The 11,908-nt window shown below is 40.6% G+C and overlaps 2 protein-coding genes across 2 annotated transcripts; both read right to left on the bottom strand.

Annotated features, from left to right (window-relative positions):
* Positions 1–2,059: 2,059 nt before the first annotated feature.
* On the bottom strand, positions 2,060–3,395 carry BDBG_00354 (murein transglycosylase; the record flags this gene model as incomplete). The annotated part of the gene is made up of 3 exons (XM_002629062.2): positions 2,060–2,701; positions 2,821–3,236; positions 3,323–3,395. The coding sequence occupies 3 exons, from the start codon at positions 3,393–3,395 to the stop codon at positions 2,060–2,062; spliced, it is 1,131 nt and encodes a 376-aa protein (XP_002629108.2).
* Positions 3,396–5,871: 2,476 nt separating this feature from the next.
* On the bottom strand, positions 5,872–9,677 carry BDBG_00353 (serine palmitoyltransferase). Its single transcript, XM_002629061.2, has 5 exons — positions 9,097–9,677; positions 8,798–8,898; positions 8,164–8,674; positions 7,560–8,051; positions 5,872–7,385 (listed from the first exon to the last, which is right to left on the bottom strand). The coding sequence occupies exons 1-5, from the start codon at positions 9,325–9,327 to the stop codon at positions 7,194–7,196; spliced, it is 1,527 nt and encodes a 508-aa protein (XP_002629107.2). The 5' UTR covers positions 9,328–9,677; the 3' UTR covers positions 5,872–7,193.
* Between the last annotated feature and the right edge of the window lie 2,231 nt (positions 9,678–11,908).

The raw sequence follows: 11,908 nt of genomic DNA, 5'->3' as shown, positions 1-11,908 counted from the left end.
GTATGAATCAGCTATATGTGCTTTGATTGATTGGTACGCTCAATGAGTAAGTGAATCTTCGACTATTCTTTACGTACATCACAACCCCGTTATTCTTCAAGAGAGTGTCAGATCACGTGATCTGGCTTACTCATCCTTTCATCATATACCTTTTCACAAGCTAGCGTGTATATAGAAGCAAGATGTATACAGAAAACTTGACCTCACTAAGTGTGTCACTTAATCTCATTACATAATCATAACTCTGACCTCGTATAATACAGTAATAATCAGTTGGTAATTGACTTTCAATCTTTCAATTCACTTATTTATTCAGCTCATCAATCAATCAAAGCATGTATAGCTGATTTATAATTAATTAAATAAACAGATAAATTCATATAGAATATAAAGAGATGTTTTACAGAATTTTAAAATATATCAAGATAAAAATAGTTAATAATTGATTTTAAATTGATTTTAAATTGATTCTGAATTGATTCTGAATTAATTATAGTAATAAAAATAGATTTAATCTATATATTTAAGTAATTAATAATTGATTGAAAATCAGTTGATAATCAATTCAGTATTATTATTAAATTCAAGAATAATTTCAGTATTAAATTAATTTTGAATTGATTTTGAATTGATTCTGAATTAATTATTAATTAATTATAGTAATAAAATAAATTCAATCTGTATATTTAAGTAATTAATAATTGATTGAAAATCAGTTAATAATTAATTCAGTGTAAATTATATAAATACTTACTAGACTGGCTGTCAGAACTATGAATTTCACATTTGATCTCATTTGATCTGATCTCATACATTTCTTGGCATGAATTCTGCTGAGACTGACTATCAAAAAAACATGTAAAGTGACTATATATCAGATCTTAAAATGAAATCATGACTTGAAAAAAATGAGAAAGTGGTCTCATTTGATCTCATTTAGTCTCATTCTTGACATAAAGTTACTATTTTTAGACATTTTAAGGTTTTTTTTAGACTATTTTTAATTTTTTAAAAAGTAACACTTTTTGATAATGCTCAAATGAGATTTAAAGTCATTTAAAGTAATAAAAATAATTTAAATTGAGAAGTGGAAATCATGATCTCATTTGGAAAATGTGACAAGAGTAGACAGTAAGTCTCACTGGGACAGTATGAGACTACTATCTAATGTTAAAACTGTGTAATGAGATCAGTCGAATTGGTAATGAGACTATCAAAAAATCTGGTCCTGGTCTCAGACACGGTCACACGGTCAGTCTAATACTTACTTTATTATTAAATTCAAGAATAATTTCAGTATTAAATTGATTTTAAATTGATTTTGAATTGATTGTAGAATTGATGATAAATAATTGAGTGGTTTCAAATTACAAGAAAAGATGTATTGAGCGAGGTCAGGTAGTGGCACAGGCCACATTTGCGAGGTCAGCTTACATAACGAGGTCAAGTGGCGCACTTAGCGAGGTCAAGTTTTCTGCTTCCTGCAAGGTAGCAACCTTTCAATCAAGCAAGCTTTACACCTTCCACAATTTGCAGGCCACACTGGAATGTGTCAGCACATCATTCCAGCGTATACAGTAACTACAGATTTAACTTGAATAGGTTTAGATCTATCACTTTTTCAACTAAATAGTTACACCGTTGAACTCTATAATATGAATCTGACTGCCAGCTTGGCATGCTTGGTATCCGGCCAGGTTAGCGTGTATAACCCCGGCCAGAGCCGTCCAGGGTCGTACAAGCTGGCACTCTACGGATTTATAGGGCCCTGGACGGGGTCACCGAACAGGCCCTAAAAGTTTCATTGTGTGACACTGTAGCTAGATTACATTATTACATGTGTGAATTGTGAGGTGATTACTGTGGTAACACTGCTGCTACATTCCTCTCACTCACCTCTTCAATGTTTGTTCTCTACTCCAACACCTGCACTTATAAATCAATATAGAAGAGAGTCAAGCTCGCTAATAGCTCACAGATACACTCCCTCCGAAAACAGAAAAATGTAAGATAAATATGCCAAATTCCAAAAATTGAACAGCAGCCCCAAAAACATTTTTCACAAAATCCCCCAGAACTTCTCCGATCCAAATGTTCCCGCAATATCCTTCTTCCACGGATCATCAAAAGCAGAAAACAAAAACAATCCAGCATCATCATCATTCGCAAATGCGTTGTTCAAACTCTGCAGCGCCAGCTGCTGGTTCTTCTTGGACGGCACTGCCTTCCCATTCGATTGTCCGGATTTCGGCCAGCCGGATTCCGTAATAATAGTCATCTTTCCCCCTCCTGCAGCAGCAGACACACGCTTCATCTGGTCCTTGACAAACTCCCCCGCACGAGACGCGTCGATATTGGGGTCGAAGAAGGCATGGCAGTTCGCAGCACAGTAATCGGAGGCTTTGCAGAGTTCTGGGTGGTCGATAAGCGCGACGAAAGTGTCAACAGTGACGACAGGGCCTTTGTAACCCGCTCCGCGCAGTTTCGAGCGGGCGGTGTTTACTGCTTTGACGACCGCATCGGCAGAGGCTTGGCCGTTGTTTACAAGTTCATTGCCGATAGAGACTGTAGTGATGATTGGCCAGGCGGATTTGGCGCCCTCAATCAAAGTGTGTAAACCGTTGTCGAGATCGTTGATGTCAAAGATGCCGGCGAACAGTTTCTTGTTGTGCTTCTTAGCGGCAGCTACGATTTTGGGGACCTGATCGCAGTCAACCCCGTAGAAACGAATGACGTTGTATTTGCCTAGTTTGGAGAGTCGTCGTCGATTTCTTTCTCAGATTTGCATCCGCCGTCACTTCGGTATGGGGCGTAGCATACCTCCCAATCCTTTCGTGGTAAGTTAGGGGCCGCGGGGTCCTTCGGAGATGATAGTGGTGGTGGTAGAGGGAGTGGAAGTGAAGGTTTACTGGGCGAAGGAAGTGGAGGCAAGTTGGGTAAGTCAACAACGTTAGATTTGCCTCCAGGAGGTGTGGGAGCAGCAGCTGAAGGTGGTGGTGGAAGTGGAAGTGGAGGCAGTGGTGAAACTGGAAGTTGGACATTTTTGGTTGCTAGACCCTTGGGCGAGTGGAGGTGTTGCGTGACAGTGGACAGCGGAGCCGTGTAAGTAGACACCAGGCCTTTGGTCTCAGTTTTAATAGGTTTCCCATTCTGGTTGACCCAAACGACGACCCCAGGCACATCAACAATGACATATTTAGTCAAGGTCGCGCGCTTGGCATTTTGAGGTCGGTAGGCTGCCGTCAAGATATATCAGCTTCCAATCTCATGGCTAAGTTTAGTATAGTAGTACATATTACAAGCAGAAAACAAGAGAACTTACGTCTCGGGAGGGCCTCTGTTACTCCTAGAAAAGAGAGCGCGGTAATAGTGAAGATACCAGTCTTCATTGTCATGTATTTACTTTTGTGCAATGTATGTGAAGATTTCCCAAGGATGGATGGCCCTCTATGTGGGATGAGAGGAGCGCTGTGTGTGCATTATCAGTCAGTCAAGAGGAAGCCGTAATTACAAGAGCAGAGGTAAACAAGTATATGTAAATGCCCAGAATGCAGCTTTAAAACTTTTCAGCGACCCTCGTTCTAATGAAATGGAGCAATATGAGGACAGCCTTGACAGGGAAGAAAAGGTTGGATCTCACAAATTGACACGATAGAAGGAAACTTCACTCACCCGGAAATAGGGCATACAACAAGTGGGTTGAATATATATCTCCACAGCCCACTGATTCGAAGTTCACGAGCTAGTATAAGTTGTGAACGTGAGACTGTTTTCGTGGTGGTATTTAGCCCCAGCAACAGGAAAATGAGACCCTGGCCACTCCAGTATATCAATATGTTGGTGTGTGCACGAAGAAGCTAGGGTTGTATTTGTCAACGCCGGCGATATGAACGACGGGATTCTTTCCTTTTGCAATGAAGTGCAAGGTTGTTGGAGCTTGATGAAACAAGCTAATTGAGAGATTGGCGTTCAAGAGATTCACAACGCATGGTTAAGTTTGTATTTTGTAAAAGATAGGACTGCTTCGCAGGGGCGAAAGGCAAGGGTGTCTGAATAGGGAGGGTATAAGGAGGGACTGAGTTCAATATATCACTACCAGACGAAGCAGGTAGGTATTCAGGAGGCCATCGCGCACTGGGTGCAAGGTCAAAGCCGAGGACTCCCTCAAGAAGTAACGAAGGTAAGTAGAATAAAATGAATGATAAAAAATAAAAATCCCCGACTGGAGAAATCTCAGACACTAGTTGAGCAATGACAACCGAGTATAGCTCGATAAAGACTGACTAGTAGTGAGAAAGATAAAAGCTTTCAAAAATAGAAAAGGAGTGGAATAAGCCGGGGCTCACAAAAAGGAGCATTACCAGCAGCCAACCCCAGGCTCGGCCTGAAGAATTTAAAACAGATAAAAAAAAAAAAAAAAGAAGAAGAAGGAATAAAATAAAGTAACGAGTGTTATGTGAAAGAAGTACAGATCGACTTAGTTTAGAGGCGAACAAGATGGCAACACCAACACCGGAGTCGCGGAGAAAGGCGACTTCAGGCAGCGCATCAACTCTTGCCAACAAAGGGAATGAATGATGGTCTGAGGAGATTGGGGTGATAAGGACAGGCAATGGCGGCGTTGAACTGGAAAGAAACGAAATCGGCCAGGAACGCAACATGATCCAGTTTTATTTTTCTTAGGGTGTGCAAGAACTGCTATACATATTGGAACATGTACATGTGCTTGTTAGTAGTTGGGAGTTGGCGATGGGGTGTAGAGATTGGCTGAGCGGTAACCCAAAGCAGGAAAACACGGTAATTTCTTTTCTCCTTTGAAGAGAAGATTGTAAGTAGCAAAAAGGCGAAATCGGTAAACTGATTAAAGAAGTGCCACATATGTTGCCCTGAGGAGATCCGATACCATTCTCTTTCTCTACGCTTTTGTCGGTGAGTTGTCCAAATGGGACGTACCGTACCTCATTCTCACCGTTTGTGCGTAGTTGTTTATGGGAGTCGAATTAACACCGCCATTTCCCGTAGACGTCTCCGCGTCCGTGTTTGTCCGGTTTCATCATCTCATCTCCTTATGGCTTGGATGCTTGTCGAACGGGATATGCAAGGTAGACAGACAGCCAATCAGCAGGGTGTATCCTCGGCGCATTAATCAGCGACTGCATTATTGAACAGGCAATGCAGCCAACTGTAGCGGCCCCTATTTAGTGAAGATTGACATATAGCGTTCAGAGATACCCCTGTATCACTGTATCAAAAATCTAACTGAGGGTCCAGGACAAGAGAGCGAAGCCAAGCGCAGCATTGATTTTTTTTTTTCTTTTTTTTCTCCTTTGGAGCCACGACATCTCAAACGCGACACAACCTTCTGGATTTTCGTTTTCTGTTTCCCTCATTCGCTGCTTTGTTTCGTTGGCAAGTTTTCCGGGACGCCCCGTTTTCGTTCCCAAGAGAGACTTTCTCAAGAGAGACGGGGCAAATTCCAGGAACCAAACCAGAGTAGTTGGGAATATCAAATTGGACTGAACGTCGGGTCTACCTAACCAGCTTGATCAATCGACACACGATGCGTGACACAAGACTCTGGCTTGGCAGGGGATACCCGAGGCTTGATGCGTTCATTATTCCAAAGAGGCCTGGTCAAGAGTACTGTTGCGATTGTAGCGCAAACCTAACAGGACAGCAAGCTGGCTGACAATGTGGCCTTTTCCGATCTGTTCATTAGAAAATAAGGTCGCAGTTGAGGTTTTATGTTGCTTCTTTGTTTGGTTTCAATGTAGCGTTCTATTTATAAGGAAAACTGTCCCGGATACAACTAAGACATTATTGTTGTGAAAAGAGACTTGAGGCGGCGTTGTTGTTGTTGTTGTTGTTGTTGTTGTTGTTGTTGTTGTTGTTGGTTCTCTTTGTGCATGTGAGTGAATGGAATGGTGTTGGATTCCCAAGTCGGTTGGCCTGATTTGGTTGTCGTGGGAATGAGGCTCTTAACCAAATAACAGGCTGCAAACAACAATCCTCTCTACTAAATAATAGTACACTCCCGTTGAATTAGATGAAGCGAATGAGAAGATACACCTTAGTTAAAAATGATATATATAAAAGAAGAAAGAGTAGAACCCTAGCCAAAAACCCGCTCCCAACTACATACGCTCAATCATCCCGACTGCCAACTGTCAACGACTCATCCTCACCCACGTATGGAGCTCAGGTACGATGGAAAAACCAAACCCAAAAGCCCAATCCAATCCAATCCAAGCAGGGAACGATCCAACAAGAAACTTCCTTCTTCTCTCTTTTTCAAAATTTTGAGAAAAACTTACCCTAACCTCCCCAAACCCAAACGAGAATCACCAGCTAGCAGGTTGCTGATGTACTACTTCACCTTCCTCTTCCCCTTGGGTCTCATTGATTAAATAACAAACGCAGTTCATTCAATAAGCAGTCCTGTTTCATAGAATGACATGTTGTGGAGGGTGGTACAGAAAAACTGGGTGGTTGAGGACGCATCCTTAGTATGGGGGGATCGATTGGGCAGAGCAGAGGGGATAAGACGGGCTGACCAGTTTGATGTAAGCCGTATGACGATGATGGTGTCGAGGTTTTCTGAAACATCGAACGAATTATTGTATATGGATGCATGTATGTATATACACACATACCTGGGCCGGCACATAACCAGGGAATTGGAATTGACATGAAATATCCTGTACAGATAAGCAATCTCTGCGGTTACACTTATGGGGTTCATACATGTAACATTATCCTTGAGGAGCCCAGGAAGGGAAGGGGGAACAGAATCAACAGGCGTCGGACAGGAGTGAACAAGAGTGAAGCTATGGCCAGTAGTTCGCGCCAGTCTCGTCGTAAACAAGGCAACATGTATTGACAAAACGGGGAAAGAAAAATAAGGAGGATAATAGGGTACAGGTGAGTTGAACAAAAGTAGGTGACCAGGTGAATAACATTATTATATAAGAATATAAAAGCCCCCGGGGGGGGGGGGGGGTGGTACTGAATTACAAGAAGTCTCCCAAGCCTTTATCTTAGTAGTAGAAAGAAAAGACAAAACCAAAACCCCACAACCATGCGGGGAAAGAAGAAGAAGAAAAAAAAAGCCAGCATCATGAAAATCAGAAAAGAACGCTGGAAAGCCCCCAAGCCCCCATAAAAGCCAAGCCAGCCGCACCTCGAAACAAATATCATCGCCTCTGTCTGAGAACCTTCGTAATAGCATGGCGGATTACGGTTCCCGCCTTCTCAACCTCCTTCCGCGATATGCCTGTCGTTAAGCTTACTTTGAGAGCAGGAGGGGCGGGAGTTGCAATGCGCTTGGGAATCACGTCGTCCTCGATGGCCTTACAACGGGTGATGAGGACGCCATTGGCGAGAGCCTGAGGAACGTTTTATATGTTGGTTAGGCTTGGGATGAGGTGAATGGTATTTAAATTGGCAGAGAAAAGAGAAGAAAGAAAAGAAAAGGCGCGGGGAGGAAAAAGAAAGAGAAAGAATAAAAAAGAGGCTAAACGGAGGAGACACGACGAAGAATGTGAGGGAAGGAAACATACCTCGTCAACAATATCCTGGATCACAGCCACCTGATCCTCATTGGAGAGCTTCTTCGCCGCGACAACACCCGGTTTCAGCACGAGATGGATAACCGGATTCTCCGGCGCAGACGTGCAGTAGACGTAGTCACTCCGCGGATCCAGCTGGGCCCACATCGCCTTGATATTCTCCCGCAGCTGCGTGATAAGGTCGGGACTATTCTGCAAGAGGGTGATGGTTTCACTAGCCGTCGTGGCCAGCAGGGCGGGAAGCGCGGCGGAGTAGCAGTACGCGCTGGCGGAGATGCGCTGGTGGTGGACAATTTCTTCTGACCCAGCGCAGAAGCCGCCTCCAGCAATAAGGGGCCCGGCCAGCGAGCCGACGATCATATCAACCTCTGTCGCGTCGACGTTTTGGTGTTCTGTGATTCCGCGGCCGGTGCGGCCCAGGACGCCGAACGAGCAGGTCTCGTCCAGGACTAATCGGAATTTGTAACGTAATTTAAGCTCGATCTTTTCATTATGAAAAGTTAGCTTCTACAGCTGCTTTGCTTGTCACAACGGCAGACCAAGGGATGAAAAGGGGCAAAAAGAAAAGAGGTAGACAGAAAAGTGCGAGACGCACAATAGCCGGTAAATCCACCATATCCCCCCTGCTCTCAAACAGCGCCTCGGTAATAATAAACCTTCTCGTCAAGGGCTTCTTCGCCTGCTCCTTCGTAATCTTGTTCAAGACCCGTTCCAAATCCTCCATATCATTATGTTCATACCAACGCACGGCGCTACGCGAGATCTGTATACCCTTCCGAATCGCATAATTGACTCCTTTATCCACAACAATGATATCACCACGCTTCGAAAAAGACGGGATAACACTAGATATCGTAGAGAACGCTTGCGCGTAGACGATGCAGGCAGGTACGCCTAGGGCGGCCGCAATGTCTGCCTCAGTGCGCATGTGTACGTCTTGTGTTCCATAGAAGCCGGGTGGTCCGCAGGGGCCGACGCCGTATGTGCGGAGGGTCTGGATAGCTTTTTCCTTGAGGTTTTCGTTCGTGACAAGATTATAGAAGTTGTGAGAGGCGAGATTGATCACGGTGCGGCCGTTGGTGAGTTTCGACTTAGGGCCTGTTGGTCTGTTTATTTTGAAAGCAGAAAAAAAAATGTTAGCACGGTGTGTAGTATATGGAGTCACAATATCGTCTTTATTTTGGCATTTCGCTCTTTTAAAAATTAAATGAAAAGAGAACAACACATACCCAGCGAGCACAACCCGTTTCTCCACTTCCGCCTCATCCCGCGCTGAAGGAGCCGTTACAAGCGGTTCCGGAGTCCAGTCCTCAACCAGGTCATCAATTTCCTATATCCGCAACGCATCAATGTAACCAGCCAGCCAGTTAGCACAATGAAACCAACCCAACCAACCCAATATCAATATCCCATATCCCATCTCATACCAAGCTTGCATCCCCTAACCCGCAATTCCCCCACGCGCCAAAAAAAAAAAAAAAAAAAAAAAAAAAAACAAAAAAAAAAAAAAAAAAAAAAAAAAACTAACCTCCTCCGATAACGGCACGAAATTCGGCTTCGTTGAATACTTGGGCGCAAGCAGGTATCTCACCGCGAAGAGGAACAAGAATAGCTCGACGGCGGAGCGGACGGGGTCATTTTGGTACGACGACTTGATGTAGCGCAGGAGGATGGCGGAGCCCGGCACGCGGTGGAACTGGTTGCTCAAATCGTGCAGGTACTCGAGGAAGAGGCGTTGGGTTTCGTGCAGGTCCATCATATCCTGTTCTAACCTTCTTATCTTTTAATTATATATGTTATTCATTCGGATAACGGGGTGAAGTGGGAAGTGGGAGAGGGGAGAAGGGAGGTGTCCGGGGGTTAGATTGGGGGACTATTTGAAATTGCCTGCGGTGACAGAGAGAGGGAGGAGAGGGTAATTAGGTAATAGAGGTACAGTACAAATCAGAAGGGAGAGAGGAATGGATGAAAGGAGGAGATAGGAGATTGAGATATCAATTAATTAGGGCATGGGGGGAGAGAGAAGTTCAAGATAGGTTTTCTTGAATGCGGCTCTCCATTGTCCGAAGGAGACAACATGTCACGTGAGTTTATCACCTGGCATCCTTACCGGAAGAACGTAGGGTTATTACACGACCGGATTATGGTTGTTCCATCATTTCAATTGGCAACACGGTCACTGAGCTGTAAATCATAGTATAATGATGAATGAATGATGAAATCATCATAAATAAGTTATAAACTGAAAAAATCAAGTATTATATTAGTAATATCACTGAATTCAATCTATATAATTACTAATTTTAAAAATTATCTTATTTATCAGTATTATTTTCTATTGAAAATTATAGATACTTCTATTAAAATTCTTTTAAATTAACTGAATTAAGTTTCTTTTATAGTCTTTATTTCTAGTTATATCACTCTCATTAACTATATTACTGAACTTATGAATTGAGATTTACAGATTAGTTATAATCTGAGAAACACTGTTATTAATTATCTGATATTTAAGAGTTAAAATTTCAGAGTAATTAAATACTAAGTATTTAAAAGTTTATATAATTATTATTATTATTATTATTATTCTTTAATTATAGATATATACAGTCAGAGACTATAACATCTATCTAAGAATTAAAAGTTCTCAGAGTTTTTCCTATATCTATAAAAATAACTATTATACATTCATTAATTTCAGATATGTAAAATCAGAAAATTCCAGCTCAGAATATAAAAACTGTTTACAAATTACAGTATTTTAACATCTTCTGATACTTTGCAATCATTTGATAATATCATGACAAAAGAAAAGAGAACACAGTCTTAAAGATAGACATATTAAATAGATAGATAGAAAAGAATTGAAAGAAAAAGATAAAGTAAAGAGAGACTGTAATAAAATAAATTATTAAAAGATAGTATATAACTGTTTTAACAGACTATATCTGATTGATTTTCTTCTCTTCATATTCAGATATTTCTGAATTCAGCTATTTTCTTATAGCTGCTTGAGTTTCTGATAGAAAGTCTATTAAGTATTTAATTTCTGTCTCAGTTGAGAATAAGAATCTTATATTTAATTAATTTAGATTATACTTCTCTTTCAATCTGACTCTGAGACTATTATATAATGCACAGTGTATTATAATATACTCAGAATTCTCATTTGCATTGCAGAATGAGCATTCTATTGAATTAAATCTATCATTAAATCTTTGTATATAAGATTTAAAATAGTCATATTCTAGTTTTAGCTGTATTATAGATGAGAATATTTTCTTTTTACATTTAATTAAACAAGATTTTCACTTGAGTTTTATTTCAAATCTTGAATAATGTATACTCTTCTTTTATTTCTGCCAGCTTTCATTTTACATATCTAAATAAGATTCTTTTATTTTTCTCTTTATAAAAGATCAGAATATAATTCTTTAAATAAATCTGCTTAATTCTGAACTCTTTTTTGCAGCTGAATCAGCCAATTCATTATCATGAATATTTATATAAGCTAGAACTCAGTGTAGATGAATTATCAGCTTTGATATTCTTCTCTTTTAAATTTTCAAAACAGAGTTTAAGATCAGTTCAAGATTCATTTGATCATTATAAATCTAACTATTTCTAAGTCTTTTTAAAGCAGCTTGACTGTCACGTCTCTGGCCGCGTCAAGGCCCTGCTGCAGTTTCACACGGCTCATTACTTTCATGTGAATGATTTCATTTATTTTGCAGGTCATTCAAACTGGTTTTCAATCACTCTATGATATCATTCAGATATATCATAGAAAGATCTGATTGATAGATAAGAGAATCTCACTTCTATATAAGATCAGTAAATTACTCTTTCTTAATAGTGAGATGCTGCTGAGATATCACTTCAGTTATTCTCACTCATGAAATGAGAGAAGAGTATCAGCTCATTATCTATATAGAATAGCTAAATGCTGACTTCTCATTAAAGAAGTCAGTGATTTATTTTTCTTCTACTGAAATATGTATAAAAGTTACTGCATTTCTTATACAATCTTCTTAATATACTAAGTATTATATCTGTGATATTCTTGTAATAACTCTGTAGCCTATAAGCTTGCTATTTAAGCAAGATAGTCAAGCTCACTTATATAGCTTCTCAATAACTATCTCTATATAATATCACTAGACTGACCGTGTGACCGTGTCTGAGACCAGGATCAAACTTTACAGTTGTCATGTTGCCTAAAAGCATTACTTCTGGTCATGGTTTGTGTTTATCACATTGATTCCAAATCATGTTATTTCAAATATTAAAGATTTCAGATTCACTTTTTAAATAAAAATCTAGTCCTGGATAAAGAATAT

This window comes from Blastomyces gilchristii (genome assembly GCF_000003855.2).
Source record: "Blastomyces gilchristii SLH14081 genomic scaffold supercont1.1, whole genome shotgun sequence".
NCBI lineage: Eukaryota > Fungi > Ascomycota > Eurotiomycetes > Onygenales > Ajellomycetaceae > Blastomyces > Blastomyces gilchristii.
Note: the sequence above shows the minus strand (reverse complement) of the source record. Positions and strands in the feature narration are given on the sequence as shown.

Excerpts from the sequence above, each read along its gene's own strand:
- BDBG_00353 (XM_002629061.2), bottom strand. The coding sequence starts at position 9,327 with ATGATGGACCTGCACGAAACCCAACGCCTCTTCCTCGAGTACCTGCAC. Across the intron at positions 8,052-8,163 it reads TGGTGGATTTACCGGCTATT|ATCGAGCTTAAATTACGTTA; the intron begins GTGCGTCTCGCA and ends CATAATGAAAAG. Across the intron at positions 7,386-7,559 it reads TCCAGGATATTGTTGACGAG|GCTCTCGCCAATGGCGTCCT; the intron begins GTATGTTTCCTT and ends AACGTTCCTCAG.